A 26183-nucleotide genomic window follows, 5' to 3' on the forward strand; every position below is an offset into this window, starting at 1 on the left:
GGCAAAGAGTAATCATTTGGGAGCAGAGTGACACTAAAAGGTGCGGCAGGAAGGTGAGAGGGAGTGGTCGGTTATTAAAACAATCCAGTTTGTCCTATACCCCTTTGAATCCAGCCAGTCATATTTCACATTTCCTTATTTACTGATGCTTGTTACATATTAAAATTGCAATAGTTTTACTGAACTCTATCAAAATGGAATTTTATGAACTATTCTCAACTTATAAATTCACCTTAGGGCCTAAAATAAATTACTCTTAATTAAGCTTTTCAATTAAAAAATATAAAATACCCCTTTCTTTAGATCAAATGAAAACTTAGCAAACTTTGTTTGACCAGTCTACCAAGATGGGCTCATATTTAGGTGCAGAATTAATTTCAGCAGATTGTTTTTTTCATCTGAAAACACAATGGAATACTACTCTGCTGTAAAAAGGAAGAAAATTTTACCCTTTCTGGCAGCATGGATGGACCTGGAGAACATTATGCTAAGTGAAATAAGCCAGTCAGAGAAAGAGAAATACCATATGATTTCACTCATATGTGGAATTTAATGAACAAACTGAACTACCAAGCAAAATAGAGACAGAGTCATAGATAGAGGGCAGGCAGACAGCCCTGGTGGTGGGGTGGTATTGGGTGGTATTTCTAAAGCTATTTGAGATGGAATTATATTTTTAATAAGTTTGCAAGATAGTGTTTGTCATCTTCCAATTGGAGTTTTTGATGCAATTAAAAGCAACCAGAAGCTTAAATGAGTATCTGGTTAACAAAACTGAGTTGTGTGTTTTGGCCACATTACCTTCCTGAAAACTGCCCTGAGTTAGTTAGTTAAGGCTGATGCCAAAGGTGCTTTGTTAGTTGCAGAATCCACCTTAGAATCTGGAATGTTACTTCTCTTTATATACCTCTTGTGCAGGTATCTAATCTTCCACTTTTCTGATGGAAAACCAAACCTCTTTACAGAAAACCCAAAGGTTCCATGTCTGTCCGAAGAGCCGTAGTGGGAAAATGGAGGTGGACAGGGGACTAAACCACATTCCAAGTCAGCTGAGAGACTCCTGTGCTTCCCTGTTCAGTTTGCCTGTAAACGTGGTGCTAGCTACAAAAATGGCTGTCTTGAATAGGGTTTTTTTTCCTTGAATTCCGCCTGGGAGCACAAATAATCCCTAATACGTATGAAGCTACTGTAGGGATCCAAAAGGAAGCCAGAGTTTTCTCTTGTGCCTCCTCATCTGGGCTGATTGAAGTTCAATAGACAGGCAGGCAGAATGTTGAAAACAGATCACAGACTTATCTTTTTAGATTTAAAGGTGTAGATTACTGTGATAGAAGTTAAAACAAAACAAAAGAAAAAACCCACCATACTCTTGGGCTTTGAGAACTGAGCTCATATGATTTCACTCATATGTGGAATTTAATGAACAAACTAAACTATGAACAGCCCAGCGGCCCATTGTGTGGCCAAGTGCTTTTTATTCGTTGTCCCAAGTTCATCTCTCTCTAAAGTACCTTTAACAGAGATGCTTCCTCCACCCCCAACATTTCAGTAAAGGGAGACTAACTGTAGAACACCCAGGCATATACATTTTATTGGAAAGACACAAATCCTTGCCCTCAGGGGGCAGTGTGTATAGCTAGAACCTGAACCACAGGTTTCATTTCTGGCAGGAGAAGGGGCACGTACCGCAGGAGAAAGGGACGTAGTGAATGGTGTCGGCGGAGTGTTTCCCCAGAGGTCTGCGGGTGTCGGAGAGGATGGAGGAGTGTTGTTCCCAGTTTATCATCCACATTTGTCGTTCCCTCCGAAGCAGGGCTCCTTCCAGCCCAGAGTGATTTGAGACGCTCTGTGTCCTTGTGTCTGGTCGGTAAGACCTGGGAATAGTTAGCATTCACGATTCCTCAAGGTTACGATGACAGTGAAGGTAGATGGATGAAGGGAAATGTGTCTCTGTTTTTCATTATCCGATAGGCCAGCAATATGGCTAAGGCGGTATTAATTAAGGTACTGCATGCATCCTTTCAAATGTTCTCACTTGAGGTATTTGAATATATGAGACAGTAAGAGTTATTGCTTTCATTCTGATTTGGTAGTAACATTGTGTGTGGGAGTGCCAACTGGGAGAAATTACTCGGGGAGCTGGAGAGCCCCGCGAGCGCCTTGGGGAAGAGGTGACGCCTGCGTTATTTGTCATTGGACCATTATGCACCGAGCAGCCGAGGTGCTGACTCCAAATCAGCTCCTTAGTTTTCCTAAGGGACAGAGTGCCACTCTGTCAGCTGCCAAACAAGGCAGAAAAATAGAAAACCTGAAAATAAATTTATTCTCAAAGTGAGTAAGTTGTCTTCAAAACAACCCTGCATGAGCTTCGCACTGTGAACAGCATGAGTCTTCTTCCCTCTGCGGAGCTCCAAGGGCATTGGCCCTCATGTCCAACCCCCTGATTGTGATGTCCCAGAACACAGAGCTGCAGCTGCCTGGGCAGGACAGATAATTACATTTCAATGCAAAGAACATTAATGAAACAGGCAAGTCTGTAAATCAGTGTGTGATTCATATGCCTCTCCCGTGAAGTATTTCAGATTCATGGTTTCCCGAATCGTCTCTCATGTCTGTTTTTGTTTCCTTGCTTCCTAACGCTAAAACATCATGCCATTTTTTAAAATATCAAGTGCTGAGAGAGTTCCTAGGGAAGAGTGTTCTCTCAGGTAAACAGGATCCAGATCACTTAGGGCTTATTGATTTTATGATCAGTACTTAGGTTGCCGCTAAAAGCAGATAGGCTTCCAGTACATATCTGAAACCTAAGAGGTCTTCCCACCGCCATCCATCTTCAGGCGCAGTGAAGACCTCGCTTTGCAGGTGATCACTAATGAGAACTCAAGTGGGTCGCCAGGGTCACGCATCTGTGAAATACTAGCCTGAATGAATATAAAATACCATTATTTAACTCTAGTGATTATTAGAGGATCAAAGGGAACTTGAAGCATTTAAGAGATTTGCATCTCATCTCCATTACTGGTTTTTGTCCCTGTAATGTTTGGTTGGAGTTTCTTTCTGTCCCAGGTGGGACTGATGTTAAAAGTGCTCTGATGGTATCACCATTTTTATGGCTCACCATAAGCTTTAGGGTGGTAAATTAGTCCACTGCCTGGCTGGCATTGTTCAGGTATTATGCCATGACATCTCTTTAATGGGGATTTATAAAATAAGTTGAGAGTACAATAAAACTTGTCAATCCAGAGACTTCCATTATTGGAACGTGTGATTGCTTGATTTGGGTTTAACTGGAACTTATCTTTAATGTCTATTTAAAATGAGAAGCATGGTAATACACGGTTGTAGAATTTTTACTTTGATGACGATATGTAAATGGATGGAAAGATGCACCCATGGAGAAGAGAGGAGAGACACCTGCCTCCACTAGAGTTGTTCCTGAGTCGGGAATCTGCCGTGGGAAAGGGCATCTCCAGGCAGAAGTCAGGAAGCAGAACACAGGGAGGCTTTCAGAAGGAAGGTGTTAGTATATCCATATTGTGCGGGAAGCTGCATCCTGTAATAGGAAGAATGTGAGGATGGAACTGAGGAGACTCTAAGTGCTAAACTGGAGGGAGATCCAAATGTGAGGTATCATTACTACTTGGGAAATGAATGCTCTAAAGCAGTGGTCGCCAATCTTTCAGACCTCAAGGACCACCGGTTGGTGACTGCTGCTCCAAAGGTTTCCTTAAACCAGCAGTCGCCAACCTTTCGGACCTCACGGACCTCCAGTGGTCTGCGGACCGCTGATTGGCGACCGCTGCTCTAAAGAAGAAAAGTACGTCATCAAACTGATCATGTCTTGTCAAGGGAATAAAGCTTTAGTAATGTATAACAGTTTTTTCTTAAATATCTTTAGATTTTTATTATTGCTGTTGTTGTTAACTGATTGATTTGAATAAAAATTACCAATTTTGTCCTTATAGGGCCGGTGGGAAAGTCAACAGGATGTATCGCAAATCGCAGTTTCCAGAGGAGCTGCTCCAGTCGCCCCATCCCTCCCTGGTTGTCCCCAGAATAACCATTCTCCTGGTCCAGGTAAGTTAGGGTTTCATTTGCCAATCACTGTCATGAAGTTCCAGCCCCTTTCAGAAATAGTATAAATCAGGATTTCCTACCAGGTAACCGCTGTTCTACTAGTTCATGCCCATCTGAGTGTTTCCCTTGGTCTTAACATGTTGAATTCCACTGATTTTTGAACGTTGAATTTGTCTTGCATTCCTGTGATAAACACTTCTTGATAGTGATATGTTATCCCTTATATTTGCTTGATCCCTTTTACTGACATTTTAAGGATTTTTGTGTATATGTTCTACAGTGAATATCTGTCAGTATTTTACTCATAATAATAATAATGTCTTTGTTAGCTTTTGGTATCATGATCATATTGGCCTCATAAAATGACTTGGGAAATATTTTCTTATTAGTCTTCTCACAGAACCAACATTTAGTTTTATTTTCTGTTTCATTGATTTCTGTTATTTCTTCATTTTACAAATTTTGGCATGCTGTGCTTTCATTATTACATATTCAAAATATTTTCTAATTTCCCTCTGATTTATTTTTTGAGCCATGGATTATTGAGCATGTTAATTCATTTTCATATATCTGGGTGGTCTTATTGATTTCTTATTTAATTTAATTATAATTAGAGAACAGACTCTTTAACATTTCAGTCTTTTGAAATTTTTTGAGCCTTTGCTCTGTCTTAGTGAACATTCTGTTTTTACTTGAAAAGAATGTTTATTCTGTTTTGGGGCATCGTGTTCTGGGTATATCAATTAGGTCATCGTGCTTGTGATAATGTCATCTCTGTCCTTATTGGCTTTTTGCTATTTGTTCTATCAATCACTAAGAGGAGGCATTGAATCTCCAAGTATGATTGTGAAAATTGTCTATTTTTCCCTTTAATTATACGGGTTTTTTTCATCATTCACTTAGAAACTCTGCATTAGATATAGACTCGTTAAGGATTATTATTTTTTCCTGAAGAAGCGATATTTCTCATTATGAAATATCCCTTTATATCTCTGGTAATAGTTACTCTGAAATATGTCTTGCTTTATATTAATATAGCCACATCAACTTTCTTTTGCCTGTTGTTTGCATGGTGTATCTTTTTCTCAATTTTCAAAATTTTAGCCTATATTTGTCTTTAAATTAAAAGTGACTGTCTTGTAGACAGCATATAGTTAGGATTAGATTTTGTTTTAAATCTAGTCTGACAAATTCTGCCTTTTAATTAACATCTTGAGTTATTTTATATCTAATATTATTATTATGTCTGCCATGTTGCTATTGGTTTCTGTTTTTACAAAAAATTAATTTAGGGAGAGGGAGAGGGAGAGAGAGGGAGAGAGAGAGAGAGAGAGAGAGAGAGAGAGAGAGAGAGATCAAGTTGTTCACTTGCTGACTTACTGATGCATTCATTGGCTGATTCTTATATGTGCCCTGATCGGAGATGGGACCCACAATCTTGACTTACTGGTACTATGCTCTAACCAACTGAGCTACCTGGCCAGGGCTGGTTTCTGTTTGACCTTTTTATTTTTATTTTTTCACTCTGACCTCCTTTTTGTCTTCTTTTAGTTTAATTTAAAAACATATTTTAGACAATCATATACACTGCTGTAAACCTGAAACTAATACAAAATAATATTGAATATAAACTGAAATTGAAAAATAAAAATAATAAAAAGAAGAAACCCAGTGGGGAAGGATGGAGAGTTGTATAAATAAAATACAACTCATAGCTATAAATAAAATAGTTATCCCCCCTCCCCCCGACAAAAAAAAAAGACAGAAAAAAATTTAGTGTTTGATTTTATTTCCTGTTTTGGCTTTCGGGTATGCCTGTATTTGTTTGATTATTTAGGAAAGTCTTTGCTCAAGGACCCTAGTCTGCATCCTTGACCTGTCACAGCCTATGAATTAATATCATCTCCCACTGCACACATATAAGAGCCTTGCAACAGTAGTTCCATCTGACTTTTCCCTCCCTCCCTCCCTCCCTCCCTTACTGTGTATTATTGTTGTTGTATCTTCTACTTTTCCAGATGTTATGAACCCATTTTACAATGTTACTTCTTTTGCTTTAAAATAACCACTTTTAAGAAAATTAAGACACTAGAGAGAATCTTTTCTATTTTCCTTCATAGTCATTATTTCTGGCATTATCCAGGCCTTCCTGAAGATCTTAACCTCTTCTGATATCTTTTAGCCCATGAGTATCCTTGTATTATTTCTTACTGTGTCATTCTCCTGGGGAAGAATGCTCTCCCCTTTTGAGAATATCTTTATTTCACCTTATTTTTTAAGGATATTTTCTCTAGATAATTTTGAGTTCACAGTTTAGTGCAGCACTTCACAGATATTACATTATCTTTTAGACTCCTTTTCTGATGAGAATTCAGCCATCATTTCTGTCACATTTTCCTTACATAATGTCTTCGTTTATTTGCTTTCAAGATTTTCACTCTCCTTCTTTGTAGCAGTTGGACAATGATGTGCTTAGGTATAGTTTTCTTAATATTTATTGTGCTTGGATTTCACTGATGTTCTTAGATCTGTAGGTTGAGTTTTTCAAGAAATTTGGGCAATATTCAGCTATTCATTAAACTTTTTCTACTGGACTTTTCTCTCTTTCGAATCCTTCTGTTTAATATTGCACACGCAGGTCACAGAAGCTCTATTTTTTTTAAATTTCTATTTTTAATCTTTTTATCTTATTCTTGTTTCTTCTGGTTGGATAATTTCTTTTACCATTTCCAGTCTTCTGTTAAGCACATTTAGGGAACTTTTTATTTAAATTACTAGAGGCCCGGTGCACGAAATTTGTGCACGGGGAGGGGGTGTCTCAGCCCGGCCCCTGCACCCTCTCCAATCTGGGACCCCTCAGGGGATGTCCAATTGCCGGTTTAGGCCCCATCCCAGCCTAAACCGGTGGTAGGACATCCCTCTCGCAATCCAGGACTGCTGGCTCCTAACTGCTTGCCTGCCTGCTGGCGTCATTGCCACCTAACTGCTCCTCTGCCAGCCTGATGGCCCCCAACTGCCCTGCCAGCCTGATCACCCCTAACCGCTTCTGCCTTGGCCCCCACCACCGTGGCTTTGTCCAGAAGGAAGTCGTACGTCCGGAAGATGTCCAGTCACCCAGTATAATTAGTATATTACCCTTTTATTAGTATAGATTATTCTTTTCAGTTCTAGAATTTCCATTTGCTTCTTTTTTTGTAATAGTTTTACTTTTTCTGCTGATGTTCCCTATCTGTATATTTATTAAGACCACATTCTTCTTTACATCCTTGGACTTGTGTATAGAACAGGGGTGGGCAAACTTTTTGACTTGAGGGCCACAATGGGTTCTTAAACTGGACCGGAGGGTCGGAACAAAAGCATGGATGGAGTGTTTGTGTGAACTAATATAAATTCAAAGTAAAGGAGTGGAGGGGAGAGCAAGAGAACCCTCCGCTCTTTTGGCTCCGCGGGCCGGATAGAACAGCCGAACGGGCCGCCGTGGGCAAATTACGGCCCGCGGGCTGGATCCGGCCCATTCGGTTGTTCTATCCGGCCCGCAGGCCGTAGTTTGCCCACAGCGGCCCGTTCGGCTGTTCTATCCAGCCCGCGGAGCCGAAAGAGCGGAGGGTTCTCTTGCTCTCCCCTCCACTCCTTTACTTTGAATTTATATTAGTTCACACAAACACTCCATCCATGCTTTTGTTCCGGCCCTCCGGTCCAGTTTAAGAACCCATTGTGGCCCTCAAGTCAAAAAGTTTGCCCACCCCTGTTTTACATGCTCAAGCCAGCAGCTGGACCATTTCATGTTTTATTCTGTTGACTGCTTTTATCTTTACTATGGGTCATATTTAATGAATTTTTACAAATGTATTTGCCCATTTAACTGACAACCCCAGACAAGGTAGAGCAGATTTATGTGATTCTCCCTGATCAGCCAATGTTCTGATTTCAGATTAGTTTTGCTTGTTCTACAAGTTCATATAAAAGGAATCATACAAGCCCTGGCTGGTGTGACTCGTCTGGTGCACCAAAAGGTTGCTGATTCTATTTTGGTCAGGGCACATGTCTAGGTTATGGACTTGATTGCCAGTGGGGGACATGCAAGAGGCAGCCAATCAGTGTTTCTCTCTCATTGATGTTTCTCTCTTATCCCTTCCTCTCTCTCTAAAAATCAATAAACTATTCTTTAAAAAAAAAAAAAAAGGAATCACAATATATATTCCTTTTGTGTTTGTTTTTTTTTTTTTTTTTGCTCACCATTTCTATTCAAGTCATCCATACTGCTGTATGCATCACTAATTTATTCTTTTTTACTGCTGAGAAATATTGAGAAATATTTCATTATCACAGTTGAATTTATTACCATTTTTAATCAGCTCTATTTATGGGCATTTGGTTTCTTTCCAGTTTTTGGCTACTACGAATAAAGCTTGTTCTTGTATAAGTCTTTTTTGTGAACATTTGTCTCAAGTAAATACCTAGGAGTGAAATACTGGGATATAGAGTACCACCTTGCTTTAAAATTCTGTAAAACATATATCTCTCTACCTATCTATACTAATAAAAGGGTAATATGCAAATTGGTTGGGATGCCCTCACGCAATGACCGAACAGCAGGCTGCGTGGGGCAACCAGGCCAGCAGGGGGGCAGTGAGACACTACCAAATGACCAAATAGCAGGCTGCATGGGGCAACCAGGCCAGCAGGGGGGGCAGTGAGGAGTGACCAAATGACCGAACAGCAAGCTGCGTGGGGTGACCAGGCCGGAAGGGGGGGGCAATGAGGGGCAATCAAACATCCAAACAGTGGGCTGCATGGGGTGACTAGGCTGGCGGGGGGGGGGGGGTCAGTGAGGGGCGACCAGGCCGGCAGGGGGGCAGTAAGAGGCAACCAGGCTGGTGGAGGGGGCAGTTAGGGGCAACCAGGCTGGCAGGGGGGGCAGTTACAGGCGATCAGGTAGGCAGGTGAGCGGTTAGGAACCAGCGGTCCTGGATTGTGAGAGGGATGTCTGACTGCCGGTTTAGCAGTCGGACCCCCCCCCCCCCCCAAAATGGTCCCGGATTGGAGAGGTTACAGGCTGGGCTGAGGAGACCCCCTCCCGTACACGAATTTTATGCACCAAGCCTCTAGTCTGTATATGTAATCAGCTACTTGATTTACGTATTTACCACTTTGCTTTGATCATTATTGCCACACTGTATTGTCTTGTACCACACTGTATTCTTCTGAGTTTAGTTTCTTTTTTAGTGAATTACATCCATCATTAGTGCTTTTAACAATCATTTTTAGTGAAAAGTCTTTATTTCTTTTATACGTTGAAGTTTTTATTTTGCTCTCACTTTGAAGAATCCTTTTACTATGAAAAATACCAAGCATACAAAGTAGAAAGAGTATCATGATATGCCCTCTCAGGTACCCCTCCTGATTTCAAAGTGATCAGTTCCTCACTAGTCTTATTTATCTGTATACTCACTACTTCTTACCCTCTAATGACTATTTTGAAGCAAATCCCAGATATTATTTTATCTGTAATTATTTGTACATGTATCTCTAAAACAATAACCACAGTAACATTTTACTCCTAAAAAAATTAGCCCTGGCCAGGTGGCTCAGTTGGCTGGAGCATCGTCCCACACACCAAAATGTTGTGGGTTGATTCTCTGGTCACATACCCAGGTTGCAGGTTCAATACCTGATTGAGGGCCTTGCAGTAGGCAGCCAATAGATGTTTTTCTCTTGCATGGATGTTTCTCTCTTCCTATCTTCTAGTGAGGAAATAATCTATATATATAAAAAGCTAAGTGACATACCGTTTGTCTGTCTGACCGACTGACCGATTGGCCGATACATATGATGTGCACTGGCAATTGAAAAATAAATGTTGACTTGCACATGTGCGATACATATAAAGCTCTCTCTTCTAATTAATTTCCTTTGAATGTGTATGAATACGTGCACTGGGCCACTAGTAATAATAATAATTATTAAATATTATCAAATATCTTGTTAGTATTTCCATTTCCCCAATTGGATAAAAAATACCTTTTATGTGTTTTGAAATGAAAATCCAAGTGGGGTTCATCCATTGTGATTAGTTGATATGTATAAGTCTGTTTAATCCATGTGCTCTTCTCTATCTTTTTTTCTCCATTGCATTGTATTTGTTGAAGAAACTAGGTTTTTGTACAGTAGACTGTACATACTTATTTTTGCTGGTTACATCCCCATGAGGGACATGATTCTCTGTAAATTGGTAGTTAGTTGTATAGCATTGATCAGATTCTGGCTAATTTGAGGGAAGGGAGGGAGGGAGGGAGGATAAATGAATGGGTAGTTTTGTGTACTTCCCTCAGGAGACACCTCGTGTCTGTCTCTCTTTTTGTGATAGATGCAGCCTTTGGTTGACAATTGGCTAGATATTTATTTAATTAGGGGTCATCCTCACTCTAGAATGTTAGTTTAACTGCATATAGAACTCTAGATTGTCCCTAATTTCTTCCCCTTAGCATTTAGATGATTATATCTTCTGGCTCTTTATTTATCTTAAACTTATATTCTGTTTATCCCTTTTCTTTCTGTTTGATTCTCTCTTCCCTATTTTTGCCTTCTTGTAAAATTGTTTGAGCTTTTTGAATTCAATTTTAAAGAGATTATAGCTATCTCTTTGCTTTATTTTTTAGTGATTGCTCTCATGCTGACAAAACTTCCTTAGCTTTTCATAGGTTACTTAGAGTTAATATTAACACTACTTGATGTAAAATGTAGAAACCTTAAAGTGTATAAGTCCACGTACAACTGTACTGCTAGTGTACTGGAGTAATTTCAGGGTCAGTGTGGAGTAGATACCGGTGATTGTGTACTTCTCTTTAGGCAGTATCCCTTACAAGTTTCTCAAGTTGTCTTGCTTTAAAAACAGTGTAATGAGGATACAGTGTTTTGTCATTTATGAGTTGAATTAGATTTTCCTAAAAATTTAGTTTTATTCACTAAGGGGAAAGAAATCTTATATCGTAGGCATTATCTGCACATTTGATCCCAGCCTTTGGTAATTAAGAGCACATAAGAATATGGTTGGTTCAGGGCCTCTGTTCCCCTCTTGTAAGAACAATTAGAACACACTCTCCCCTTGAAAGGTCATTTCATCATTTTCATGCAGTAAATAGCATGAAGAATTAAAGTTGAATAAGACATAGTTCCTGACTTCAAAGTGTTTAAAGTCTACATGGAGTGTTACATGTGTGTGTTATCAGCTATGTGATTTAAAAGTGAAAAACCAGTTAGTGACAGGACTGTGGTTGGGTGACCCTGTGCGTACTAACAGGAACACTGGAGATTAGAACATTTTAGAAGTACCCCAATTGCTGCTATTTAATTGGAAAAGGAAACCCCACTGTTTTGGGGGGTAACTATAATACTGGTTTTTTAATATTAATTTTTAAAGGATACCTTTTTAAATTATATTGTTATATTTGCTTTTAAATGATCCTTGTCAAATTTGCAGTAAAGAGATGTCTTTGTAATTGTTTTTCTTTTCCTTTCAATATTTTGACAGGACGTAGTAGCCTAGCGGCCTCCTACCTGACCCCAGTCAAATCCTTTGTGCCACAGATGCCCAAGCTGCTGAAGTCCCTCTTCCCTGTGCGCGACGACAGAAGGGGCAAACAGCCGTCTCCCCTTGCACATCAGGTAAGAGCATCAAGAAAGCAACAGTGAAGCCCTGGCCGGTGTTCTCAGTGGTTAGAGCATCAGCCTGCGCACCAAAAGGTCATGAATTCCATTTCTGGTCAAGGGCAGGTACCTGGATTGCAGATTCCATCCCTGGTTGGGGAGCATGCGGAAGGCAACCAATTGATGTGTATCTCACATCAGTGTTTCTCTCTCTCTCCTCCTCCTCTTCTCTCTCTCTTCCTCCCTTCCAGTCTCTCTAATCCTTGGGTGAGGATTAATAAAATAGAAAGCAGCAGTGAACATTTTTTTCTGAGATTGCTGGCAAAACAATACTCTATGTTGCACTGAAACTGGAGGGAGAGTGATGGCATCAATGGGGGTGGGTTGGGAGGGGTAAAAACTGGGCTTTTAGATCTGGTAAAAGCTTGTGATAATTTCTCTTCCCCTCTCTTCAGAGATAACAGAGCTGTTTAAACTTATTGACACACTCAATCCTTTTTGCTTTTAAAAAATGCCAAGTATACTCCTAATGTGATTTATGGTAATATCACTTAGAGTAACAATAGTAAAATTTATGAAGTGCACTTAGTGTTTCTTGTGTATTGCCAAACAGAAAATGTAATTCTATTTTTAATTCTTGATTTCATTTCTCATTTCAAACAATTTTGTATCACACTGTTCTTTCTTCTCCACCTTTTCCCCCCTCTACTGTGGTTTACCTGTTCTTTCACTTAAAATATTAAAAGTGATCATTTGTCTTATTTCCCCTTTTTCTCTGAAACTCAACTCAGCCTTAGAATAAGTTTTAGAGAAAATGTGAAAGGGCTTCCAAATAATCAGGAAATTGTTCATACGAGATGGTGAATGGGAAGCCTGTTGGCAGTGCAATTTCTGGACTTATATAGGTGTGCATTCAGCAGAAATTGATAAATGAGGATTTATTTATATTCATTCAAAAACACATACAGTGCAAGTTCGGTTGTTAAAATAGGTCTTTTGACATCAGCTTCTTCACATTCACTTAAACATTCAAGTTACAGAAATGCAGGTGAGTTCCTGTCTGAGACCTTAACTACTTAAAAGAATCTTCTAAGTTCATGAATGCATATGCAAGGGCGATGGTGTTAGTTTTGTAAGGCTGCTGTGCAGATATGTAATATTTTTAGCCTAGCATTATATAAACATATACATAAGCATACATGTACACATATTGGATAAAAAAATTAAACACTGAGATTTTGGAAGTGTTTAACTAAATTTAACTAGGCATATAATTGGTGTTTGACAATTATCAAAATGAATCTGTGACCATGAGAGCTAAAAGAAATAGCAAGTCTAATACTTGGTGGGTTAGGATGGGCAGGAATTATTTTCCCAAGGGTTTGTTATTGCATTCAGTATTCTGTTCTGATCTCCCACATCATTATTTTGCAAAGTATGATTCATGGACTGTGTCAGAATTTCCAGGGTAACTTTTTAAAAAGGTAACTAAAAAATATATACAGCCTGGTCTCAAGCCTTGCCTCACCTGGTGCGGCCTCTATAAGCAGCCAAGGTGATTCTTAGTCTCATTAAAGCTTGATAGCCACCATTTTTCAACTGCTGTTTGGTGAAGACAGAGTTATAGACATTAAAGGAAATCGGAATGGCATTAGAAATCATTGAATCAGCCCATTATAGTTATAATTATTTTTAAAATATATTTTTATTGATTTTAGACAGGAAGGGAGAAGGAGAGAGATATAGAAACATCAATAATGAGAGAAAATCATTGATCAGCTGCCTCTTGCATGCCCCCTCCTGGGGATCGAGCCTGCAACCCGGGCATGTGCCCTTGACTGGAATTGAACCCGGAAACCTTCAGTCCACAGGCCGACACTCTATTTATTGAGCCAAACCAACTAGGGCCAGTTATTATTTTTTAAAGCTTCTCTAAGTTTTTGATGTAGAAGTCAAATCATGTGCTACAATCAAAAATTATTTTTACTGTTTCATAGTAAGTGATTGTTTCTTCTGCAAGAACAATAATGTGTCAGAAACAAATCTAGTGATTGGAGGATAACTGTAATTTATAATGTCCAATTTAAGAGAGTTAATCTCACAATATTTTGAAGATATCTTAGAGCAGTATTTGCTCATTCATCTTACTTTTTTTGAGCATATATGAGCAAAGGTGCTGGGGAAAGTGGTCCCAGGTGTTCAATATTTCATAAATAATGGAAAGATAAAGCTGGACTTACCCTAGCTCAGCCATGGGCAAACTACGGCCCGCGGGCCGGATCCGGCCCGTTCGGCTCTTCTATCTGGCCTGCGGAGCCGAAAGAGCGGAGGGTTCTCTTGCTCTCCCCTCCACTCCTTTACTTTGAATTTATATTAGTTCACACAAACACTCCATCCATGCTTTTGTTCCGGCCCTCCGGTCCAGTTTAAGAACCCATTGTGGCCCTCGAGTCAAAAAGTTTGCCCACCCCTGCTTTGGCTCAGTGGATAGAGTGTCAGCCCTCGTACTGAAGAGTCCCAGGTTGGATTCTGGTTAAGGGCACGTACCTTGGTTGCAGGCTCAATCCCCAGCCTGGTCAGGGCATCGCGGGAGGCAACCAATCGATGTGTGTCTCTCACATTGATGTTTCTCTTTCTCTGTCTCTCCCCCTCCCTTCCATTCTCTCTAAAAACCAATGGAAAAGTATTCTCGGGTGAGGATTAACAAAATAAAAAAAGCTGCACTTAGCAAAGATGCCCAATAGTAGGGCTAAAATGTTCCAACTGGTTCGTGAACTGAAGGCTCTTTACTCCAGGTCATCAGGGAGTTGCACCTTCCCTGCACCATCTCTGTCCCTGTCTGATGACCTTCCAGCTACAACATGCTGGAGACACTTCGTCTCTAAGCTTTATTCAGCTCTGCAGTGTCTGCCAGGTTTCCTTCTGTGGACTGCTCAGTCCCTCTTGATTGCCTTCCTGGGCCTGCTTATTCCATAAGCCACTGATACTCAGGTGCTCCAGAGCACTAGGCTGGGCTCTCTAATTCTCTGCTTGGTAATGCCATTCAGCTCCATGGCTTAACCTGTTCATACAATGACACTGCTCACATTTCCATCTCTAGCCCAGGCGGCCCTGAGCTCTGACTTTGTGGATCTCATTGCCCATTCAACTTATCCACTTACATATCAGGGAGGCATTCACGGTTTATAAGTCCAAAACAGTACTGTTTGTTTCAGCTCACAGTCTTCTTACTCCCAGCACACAAGATACTTACTGAAACACATAACCATCTTAGGGTGTAGCACAAACATCCACTTTGCTTACCTCTTACAAATAGTGCACCAGTGAAACGGTGTAGGTACCACTCCCAACCCAGTGACCTCTGACCTTCTCCATTTCCCATCACTCATCATGCCACTCCTGTCTCTTGGCTGTTGCAGCAGCTGGTCTGTTTTTGCCTCAGGACAGTCTCTCATTTACAAAATAGCCGGAGTGATCTTCCACACCCTTCCATTAATTCATGGCTGGAAACCTTCCACTGCTTCTCACTGAGACGGAATAAAGTCTAAATTCCTTCCTGTGTGATGTGGTCCCCTGATCTTTACTTGTGTTCCCTTTATTCTCCTCTTTGTTCGCAATACTAAACCATATTGGCCATTCTTTTGTTTGCTTGTTTGTTTTAAATCTCAGTAACACATGAAGTTCTTTTTGGTCTTAAGAGTTTTTTTCACTTTCACTTGGACTGCTCTTTCCCAAGTCTTTTTTATGGCTTCTAGGTCTCATGTAGAGTAGTTCACATCTAGTGGGGCCACGAAAGGCTACTGCAGGGGTGGGCAAACTTTTTGACTCGAGGGCCACAATGGGTTCTTAAACTGCACGGGAGGGCCGGAACAAAAGCATGGATGGAGTGTTTGTGTGAACTAATATAAATTCAAAGTAAAGGAGCGGAGGGGAGAGCAAGAGAACCGGATAGAACAGCCGGATCCGGCCCGCGGGCCGTAGTTTGCCCACGGCTGGGCTACTGTGAGGAAGTATGTGTGAGTGTAGAGTGCCCTTGACCAACCAAACTCAAACAACAGCCTCCACATACACAGTGCACTGGATCACTGTCCTTAATTTTTCCCTTGGGAGTTATTGTTAGCTCTCTGTGTTTATTGACTATCTCTAGAATATAATCCTTGAGGGCAAGGGAATATTGATAACAAAATGACATATATGCAGATTATAATATTAGATAACTTATATGTACAAGGGTCATAAAGTAGCATAAAGGACTATGTTTACAGTTGCAGTTTAGAGGTGAGAGAATCACATCTGAGTGGAGATTTGAGATATCAAGACATATTGATGAACCTTTTTTCCTGGATTGATGTAAGTTTTACTAAAGAACCATTCCTAAAGGAGGGAAAAACTTTGCATATCATTTTGGATTTAGTTGATCAAAAATGTGTGTGTTCATCTCAGATCATGACTGTCTCTGCTAGAGCTCTAAGGGAAGTAAATTCTTTTAAATGACAGTATCAATATAGAGGTCCCACTACTTGGGCCACTTTAAATATGCTTTAGGTTGTTACACCTGAGTGGTGTTTTACCCTTGGAAATGCAGCCTTTCGTGACAATGGAATCTCAAAATATTAAGAACATGCGGCATTGGCTACTTTAGTGTTCCCCAATTTTTTACTATAATGGCATCCCGTTCACTTGGAAATCAGAGTTGAAACCTGAAAGTTGAGGTCCTGTTTTTGATAATCTAGCCTTCCCCTCCCTCTGGAACCTCCAAGTCTTCTAGGGACAAGGTTGGCTTATTTCCAACCAAACTTTGCCCTCGAGTTTTCTCTGCTGTTACTCAGGGGTAAAAGGGAGGGGAGGTGGGGGTTCTAGGTTTACTCCAGACTTAACAGCTGTAGGTTAATCAACTATATCTCATAATAAATGCTTCATCATTCTTTGGTTGTCTTGCCAAGCTCTTGCTTAAAGTTGGGAGCCCAGAAGTCATACAATAATCCCTGTGCTTGAAAATAGTGCAACTGTTAGCTCCCTCTTCTAAATAATGTACTTTTACCAAAGTAGCATATTATTACACTTTCTCTCCTTTTTTAAAGGCAAGTATTATTAGCCCATCATGCTTCTGGTCAATTAGCATTACCTTTTTTTTCTGTTTATTTGTGTACACTCTTGTCAACGAGTTCTCTTTTATTACGATGCTGTTTAACTGATGTGTAAAAATACTTAAATAAGGAACTTTAGATTCATTTCTAAAATTTTGCATCTTGATTGTGTTGTAACATTTCTAGGCTATCAAGGTATTTTTGAGTGCTTATTTAAATGTTCTAGCTATCATCTACAAATTTTTAAAGGGTATAATCTGTCTGTGTTTGAGTCATAATCAAAACACTGAACATTATAGGCAGAAGGGAGAACCCTGTCATATGCAACTAGAGGCCATTCCTCAAGTCACAGAAGACATAGCAACACATTCAGCTCTATATATTCAGTACCTTCCACTTCCAATCCACATTTCTTCCTCTGCCAGAGAGATTGTGTATAACTTTGTTAAATACATTATGAAAATAAAGGGACACCATGACCATGGGTTTTCTCTATATCACCAATATAGTTAGTCTAAAACAAAAATTCATGCTGATGGATGTTCTAGATCACCCTGTTCAGTAACTGGCCCTGCCATAGTCTGTGAGGTATGACTTCCCAGTACTGTAAGGACTACACAGACACTGTGAATCTTGCTCTCTCTTTTGATTCTCTTTTTTTATTTGCTGCTAGTGCCTTGTTAGTTCACTAACTTTGGCAGCCTATATAAATAATCAATAACAGACTAAAAAATTGTAGGTTTTAGAATGACATCAAAGATAGAACCCAGAAAAATAGAATCAATGCATATACCTAAAAATAGAAATCAGAGTCTGGATCAGTTTTACTATATAGGAAAGGATGAATATTGACATGAATATTGCATAAGATAGTAAATAATTGTAGTGTTGCTTAAGATTTACCATGTGAAACAACACCCAAAAAGAACCCAAAATTAGTTTGTGGATCAACAGACAGTACATGGTAACCAAATTGACCATGTATGATGGCATATTCTTATTCCTTCCTGACTCCCAACTTTTTCTTTTCATCATTTTTAAAGCCATTTCCCCCTAACTACAAGGAAAGGAATTAAAACTTCTTTCTTCTCCTGTTTCTGTTCACGTTTAGTTTGGAGACTTAAAACGCCTTCTCTGGAGCATTCATAGTAATGAAGAAAGTCACTAATCCACCCAAACACTGCCTGGTCTTCTTGGGCATGATTAGACCACACTCAGATTGTTGCCCTGGCTTCTGGCTATGTGACACTAGAAATACGTTGACCAGTTGGAAGGATTTCAGAGAATAACATCCGAAATGATTTATGAGGAAAGATTAAAGGAGTTATTTATAGCTTGACCAAACAATGACTGAGAGAGCTGCCTGTAAAAGCATGCGAGGCAGATGGACACTGAAGGCGGGAGGAATCATGGAGGCTGGCTCCTGCGGCCGTGGCATGAAAGGCACAGAACGACAGAAATGAAATTAATGAAGGGAATGGTAGCAGCTGTGGATAAGTCAAATGGTTTATAGATAGCAGGATACGCTCTTTAAAAACTATGGGATTTCTCTCACTTCTGTTTTTAAAAAAATAAGATTTTGAGCATATAAAAATAGTCCAGGTAAGAACCAAGGAATGGAATAGGTCTTGTTACACTCATTCCTCATTTTCATTGTTCAAGTAGGTGGAATAGATGCAGAGGTTGTATAATGAGGGAATGATTATTATCAAAAAAATGCTTTTAATCAGTGTCCTTGACATTTTCAAACAAGAATGTTCAGTTCCCTCCTTCATGCAAAGATACAACCCCAGCGAAACTCTAATGAAAAGATTGATGCTTATTAACTTGTTCCTTGGAAGCAGCAGGTTCTCAGATCAAGGTGCTATAGTTTTGGGAGCATTGTATTCCAGTGTTTGCAAAGACTCGTGATCTTTTCTTGTAAGGGAGAAGTTAACAGTTTATTAGAATATTTAGAAACAAATATTCAAATATTTTACAAAATATTTTGGTTTGACCATTTTTATAGAAAAATACTCATGTTTCTCATTTTTATGGAGATACTAGAGGCCCAGTGCACAAAATTCGTGCACAGGGGAGGGTGTGTGTCCCTCAGCCTTCAAGGAAGGGCAGTTAGGGGTGACCGGGCTGGCAGAGGAGGGCAGTTGGGGGGGGACCAGGCCTGCAGGGGAGGGCAGTTGGGAGGGACCAGGCCTGCAGGGGAGGGCAGTTGGGAGGGACCAGGCCTGCAAGAGAGGGCAGTCAGACATCCCTCTCACAATCCAGGACTGCTGGGATCAGGCCTAAACCCGATCAGACCTCCGGGATCGGACCTAAACGGGCAGTCAGACATCCCTCTCACAATCCAGGACTGCTGGGATCAGGCCTAAACCCGATCAGACCTCCGGGATTGGACCTAAACGGGCAGTCAGACATCCCTCTCACAATCCAGGACTGCTGGCTCCCAACTGCTCGTCTGCCTGCCTGCCTGATTGCCCCTAACTGCTTCTGCCTGCCAGCCTGATCACCCCCTAACCACTTCCCTGTCAGCCTGATCGACGCCTAACTGCTCTCCTGCCAGCCCGATTGCCCCTAACCGCCCTCCCCTGCTGGCCTGGTCACCCCCAACAGCCCTCCCCTGCAGCCTGGTCCCTCCCAACTGCCCTCCCCTGCAGGCCTGGTCCCCCCCCCCCCCCGCAACTGCCCTCCCCTGCAGACCTGGTCCCCCCCCAACTGTCCTCCCCTGTAGGTCTGGTCACCCCCAACTGCCCTCCTCTGCCAGCCTGTCAACCCTAACTACCCTCCCCTACAGGCCTGATTGCCCCTAGCTGCCCTCTCTTGCAGGCCTGGTCCCTCCCAACTGCCCTCCCCTGTAGGCCTGGTTCCCCCCCAACTGCCCTCCCTGCTGTCCTGGTCCCCCCCAACTGCCCTCTCCTGCAGGCCTGGTCACCCCTAACTGCACTCCCCTGCTGGCCTGATTGCCCACAACTGCCCTCCCCTGCTGGCCATCTTGTGGTGGCCATCTTGTGTCCACATGGGGGCAGTTATCTTTGACCACATGGGGGCAGCCATCTTGTGTGTTGAAGTGATGGTCAATTTGCATATTACCCTTTTATTAGATAGGATATTTTTGTTTGTCATTAATTTCTGTCTGAGTCCCAAAGATGCAAAGACACCGCATTGGAGGAGGTGACAGCTGTCTTTGACCTTCTGGTTCAAGTTTAGTAACTAATCTGGAAAATAATGAACTGCAATTAATGAAATCTGTACTCATATTCAAGTGTGTTTCTCAGACAGCACATACAATAATTGAAAGAACTTCCTGCTCTCTAATTAATTAGATTGAATTAATTTGGCATAATAGCTTTTCTCCTGTATCTAGGAGTTGTTGGTGTTCAGATGAAGCTATTTATGTAATTCAAACTTAGGGACTCCAAATGGCATCTTTGGTTCATCTGGGGAATTAAAGAGTTAATGCTCGGATTTAATGCCCACCGTCACACGCACAGTCACAGTTCCGGCCTATCTTTGTTTCAGTGTCCTGTACTTTGCTCAGGATGGCCTTGTCAACCGCAGGGAGTTGTCTTTCTCCAGTTTCAGCACAGCTTCCGGAGTGGGAGATGGGCAGAGCCTGGAGAGAGAGAGCAGCACCCTGCACATCTGTGGTGCTGATTAAAAAGATGCTTGTATGGTTACTCCATCTTTCACGGCAGTGTTCCTTCCGCATATAAAATGGGAAAACAAATCAGCCACTGGTCCTTGCCTTGTGTGAAGGCGCTGTTTGAGGCTGCTCATGTTTGGGCTCCCTTGATGAAAGGGACCACATAAATGCTGACTCCTGTGTCTGGATTAAGGGTTCATCATCTTAACTAACTAAACTTCGGAAAAGGATCTGGCTGTGTTCTCTAGCTTTTGGTTTGCCTTCATTATTCAGGTCCTTGAACAAATAAAGTATCTGAGCATTTCCTCCTGTAATTTAGTGCCACACATAATAAATGCGTTTGGGTATGGTATGCTACATTCACTGCTCTTGAGTTAACACAGGGAAGTTTGCACAGGTCTTCGGGCATACAGACTCATGAAGACAAGGCAAGTGCTTTCCCTTCAGTTGCTCTAGGGATGAATTCTTAGGCACTCTCTCTGATGGTAGGAGATGCTTATCTCTGTTTCAGTTTCCCAAAATCATAATACGTTGCTGTCTCTCATTGCCCCAGAATACAGATACTGACAAAGTTGACTTCAGAATCAGGGTTAGAAGCCGATCTGAAAAAGAATAAAAATAAGAAAGTTCCTGGGGCAGTACAGAAGTCCATTGAAGAGACCACAGTCTGGCTGTCATTTTTCAGAAACTGGCATCGTGTGCTCTTGTGTGATTCTGTGGGTCAGTGATTGGCAACATTTTTTTTTTTTTTTTTTTTTTTTTTTTTTTGGTAAAGGGCCAGATAGTGTTATTTTAGCTTTGCAGGCCATACAGTCTCTATCGGTACTGGCCATAGACAATACTAAACAAATGAGTGGTTGTGTTCCAATAAAACTTTATTTAGAATGCTGAAATTTGAATTTCATGTAATTTTTACATCACAAAATATTCTTGTATTCAACAATTTAAAATAAAAACCATCCTTAGCTGATACAGCATACCAAGTTGGTAATAGTCTAAATTTAAACCCTATTTTTACCTTTTGAGATTAAACAAATATTCTGTGTTTTAAGTAAACATCCTTCATCCTTCATAGACATTTGAAAAACAACCATTATTTTGGATGAAGTAAATATTACATTCTCTTTTTTAAAAATACAAATTATTTTGTCATATAAATATTTAAAAAGTTTTAACAATTATCATGTAGAAGTTTCAAAAGTAAACTAGCTAAATTTTAAAAATAAGAAGCTGTATCTTTTTTGACAATTCCAGAAATATTAGTATTTAAATTTTTCTATATGTAGTAACTCTAATAACTTGAACTAATAATGCACATATTTTATAGTGAAATAAAAAATCTGTTTGGATGGTCTGATTCACTTTTATCCACTGATAAAATAGTTTACTTGTTGATGGAAGAAATGGACCTTTTAGTTCAGTGGTCGGTGAACTCAGTCAATAGAGCCAAATATCAACAATACAACGATTGAAATTTCTTTTGAGAGCCAAATTTTTTAAACTTAAACTTCTTCTAATGCCACTTCTTCAAAATAGAATCGCCCAGGCCTTGGTATTTTGTGGAAGAGCCACACTCAAGGGGCCAAAGAGCCGCATGTGGCTCGCGAGCCGCAGTTTGCCAACCATGGTTTTAGTTGTTTGGGTAATTAAATAGCAATATCAGGTGTTAGACCCCAAGTGCCTGTTTTTGAGGAGCATAGAGACTGTGTTTGGCTCTGCTCATACTGTGTATCCCCAGCTCCTGGCACAATCTTTAGAACATAGTAAGCACCTGTAGCATATTTGTGAATGATCTTACCTAATAATAGAGAAACATGTAAATTGACCGTACCTCCGCTACACCCACAGCCAATCAGAGTGAGTATGCAAATTAACCCAACAAAGATGGAGGTTAATTTGCATACATACCTGGGTCCCAGGAACCTCCTCAGCACCCAGGTCACTCCCAGCTGGCCATCGGAGGGGCCGAGCCTGCGATTGAAGAGGAGGGGTGCTTCCCAAGCCTAAAGCCTGGGGCTTGGGAAGGGGCCGAGCCTGCGACCAAACGCAGACCATCCAGAAGTCGGCACTGGGTTGCCCAGCTGCAGCCTGGCGACCCAACACTGACTGCTCAGGTGGCTGAGACCCAGAAAGTGAGTCAGGGTCTGATCTGCAGCCTCAGTGGAAGCTGTTGATCAGTGTACTTACCTCTTTCTCTCCCTGTTTCTTTCTGATCTTCGCCAGCAGCCAGGCTTTTCTTTCTCTCCCAGCCTCCCAGGGGGCTGCTGTTAAGCCCCGCCTCTTTGATCAGGCCCAGAGATAGGCCTGGAGATGCTGACTGGCATAGGAACCGACCAATCAGAACCAAAGGTGGGTGCTGTGGGGAACCAATGGCTGCCTAGGAGGCGGAGCTTCTGACTCTGACTGGCATAGGAGCTGACCAATGAGAAACAAAGGTGGGTGCTGTGGGGAGCCAATGGCTGCATAGGAGGCGGAGCTTTTGATGCTGACTGGCATAGGAACCGACCAGTGAGAACCAAATCTGGGTGCTGTGGGGAGCCAATGGCTGCCTAGGAGGTGGAGCTTTTGACACTGACTGGCATTGAAACCGACCAATGAGAATTAAATCTGGGTGCTGTGGGGAGCCAATGGCTGTCTAGGAGGCAGAGCTTTTGATACTGACTGGCATAGGAACCGAACAATGAGAACCAAATCTGGGTGCTGTGGGGAGCCAATGGCTGCCTAGGAGGTGAAGCTTTTGACGCTGGCATAGGAACCAACCAATCAGAACCAAATTGGCCAGCAGAGGAGGGCAGTTGGGGGTGATCAGGCTGGCAGGCAGAAGCAGTTAGGGGCAATCAGGCAGGCAGGCAGGTGAGCAGTTAGGAGCCAGTGGTCCCAGATTGTGAGAGGGATGTCTGACTGCCAGTTTAGGCCCGATCCCAGTGATCGGGCCTAAACTGGCAGTCAGACATCCCACAAGGGGTCCCCAATTGGAGAGGGTGCAGGCTGAGTTGAGAGAATCCCCCCTCTGTGCACAAATTTTGTGCACCGGGCCTCTAGTAAATTAATAAAACCTAAGATTCTTTGTTTGAAAGAAAATGGAATTAATGTATCCCGAATGGCTTTGGGACTGCTAAATACAAGTAGAAACTTCAGATTTTTTTTAGATCAGATATCATTGTTGATGGTTTAAAAATGTGCTTATAGCCCAGCCTGGGTATAATGGCTCAGTGGTTGAGCATCAACCTATGAACCTATGGTTCGATTACAGATCAGGGCACATGCCCAGGTTGTGGGCTTGATCCCCAGTGTGGGGCCTGTAGGAGGCAGTTGATCAGTGATTCTCTTATCATTGATGATTCTATCTCTCTTTCCCACTCCCTTTCTCTCTGGAATCAATAAAAAAATATATTTAAAAAAACTTAGAGAATCATATTAACTTAAGAACCATTAGAAAATGACATTTAAAATTTTGTCAAATTCAGGAGAAGGGATGATTATTAGGAAAGGTTCATTTTCAAACAAAAAATTGTGTCAGAAAGTTTGTGATTTTGAACAAGTAATTATTTTTGGCTTCAATTGGTATTTCTTCTCCCCTCTATGTACACCTATGCCCAAATTTCAGGATGTCTGTTCTTTTCCAAATTCTTTGTATCTGTACAGTTCAGCCTTCTTTGCAGCACCTAAATAATTGATTCATTCACTTACTTGTTTATTCATTCAACAAGTACTAAGTGTCTGTTTTATGTGTGGGGATGAATGGGCCATAATCCTGCCCTTCAGAAAGCTGGGTTTTGAGGAGTCCCTTAGAGACATAAACATAAATGGATTGATGTTACAGATGCTGTAATATATGTATGTCTGGGTGACTCACTGAAGGCAGTGGGCATTTCTGCCTACAGTTTCAGGAAAAGTAGGTCGTGTTTGAGCTGAGACTTAAAAAACAAATAGGTATCCACCAGGTGGAATATGACTCCCTAGGGGAGGAACAGTGAAAGAAATCTCTTGCGAAGTCGAGTATTTAGGGAGTTCGGAGTGGGTTAGCACAGCAAGCCTGGACGGGCTGCAACCTCACAGAGAGGTGAGGGTCTTTCATGTCATGCCAAGAAGCTAAAACTGTTCTTCTAGGCAAAGGCGTCTCCAAAATAGTTTTTATGCCTCATTATGAAATTCTGAGCTAATCTCTATTTTCATTCATTTGGCCTGTGAAAGCCAGAGTTAAAAATGATGAGATAGGATAAGAGAAGTGATCATCATCTTTCCCTTGGAATATTTCTAAGCAATTCTTTTGCCTGTAACCTACCCATTGGTTACGTTTCAGTAATGCCCAGTGGACAAAATGATTGCGAGTTTACCTGGTGCTTAAAACTCAGTCCTTTTCCATCTCTGTCACTAACTCACTGGGCAACCCGACTGCATTTAACCATTAGGTAAATATCTCTGAGCCTTGATTTCTTGCTGTGAAATGTAGATAATTATACTTATATTCACTGGCCTCATGGGATTTCTCCTTAATATTTATAGCTCAAAATACTTTGCAGTCATTTTTATTAATAGTTACCAGATGTGTCGTAAGGATTAATGAGCTTATGATCTGAAATGTTTTGAGCTCCTGAAATAGGAGGCAACTGCCTGCACAGGGGATATGCAAAATAGCATTAAAATGCAAACAATACACATTTGGAAATTTGAGCTGTTATGTGTGAAGGACAAATGGCACACTGTAGATTTCAGTATACTTTGTAGGTATTTTTGGTGCCCTTAATAAGGTTGCTGAATTAATCACAGGCCATTTCCAAAAATAGAAAGCTAAGTACCGCCCACCCCTGCATGCGTGCACACACGCGCAACAAGCCAGGAAGAGCTTAGAAACTAATTTCTAATTTCTGCTAATTTCACTGTCACCAACTTCCTGTGCATCATCTTTGACTCTGTTTCCTCCACCTTTAGCCAACTGTTTTCAAGTATTCAACAGTCTCCTTTATATATCTAAATTTTTATTTCTATTTTCTTTTCCTCTTACTATACAAATTCAGGCTCTCTTTTTAGCTCTCCACCAAACCATTAAAGCAACTTCTTCGTTGATTCCCCCACATTTCGTATCTCCCCTATTTAAGGATTCATCTTCTGTAGGCATAGCTCTTATGACCATCTCATTCAGGAACCTTTGGTTACTCTTTCCTGCCTGTGAAAATCAACCATGTGCTCGCATGGCCTCTCCACATGGCCCCTGCCTTCCTTCCCTCGGCTCAGTGCTGGCCAGTCTAGATCCTTCTCTCTTCCCCCAAGACCTGGATGATGAGTTGCTTTTCCCAGGGCAGAGATGTGAGTAGAGGGCACACATCAGACACGAGGTGGCTCTTTTCCATCCTGACCTGGTCACGCCATCTTCATGTCCAAAGTGTCCCTACCCTGGGAAATGGCACTCAGTGTTCAAGGCCTGCCTCAGAGTAAAATCAGCCTCGCGAAGGTGTCCTAGGCCGGTTCCGTGTATGAACCCTTGCTTTCAAAAAGTCCATTCTAATATCTGTCCTGTTTCTTGACATTTTACTTACATACACGTCCTTCCCACAACGAGCCTGCCAGTCTGTGGAAAGCAAAGCCTGTGCCTTTCTGATCTCCGTGTTCTCCACGGTGTCATTGCAACTAACGCCTGGTCATGGTGGGACCTGCCACGTCCTTGTTATACGGAAGTTTACAGTGATTCACAGCCCGTTACCTTCTTCATGTAGGGTGGTGTTTGGGGAAAT

At 41.3% G+C, this 26183-nt stretch overlaps 1 protein-coding gene across 2 annotated transcripts in view; it reads left to right on the top strand.

The window, feature by feature from the left end:
* KIF13B (kinesin family member 13B) overlaps positions 1–26183 on the top strand; it is a 265652-nt gene that overhangs the window by 191016 nt on the left and 48453 nt on the right. For both annotated transcript variants that reach the window (XM_080674636.1, XM_080674635.1), the window contains exons 36-37: positions 3966–4077; positions 11609–11742. In XM_080674636.1, coding sequence (XP_080530762.1) covers positions 3966–4077; positions 11609–11742 — 246 coding nt within the window. The remainder of the gene's footprint in view (positions 1–3965; positions 4078–11608; positions 11743–26183) is intronic.

Source organism: Plecotus auritus (assembly GCF_963455305.1).
Source record: "Plecotus auritus genome assembly, chromosome: 6".
NCBI lineage: Eukaryota > Metazoa > Chordata > Mammalia > Chiroptera > Vespertilionidae > Plecotus > Plecotus auritus.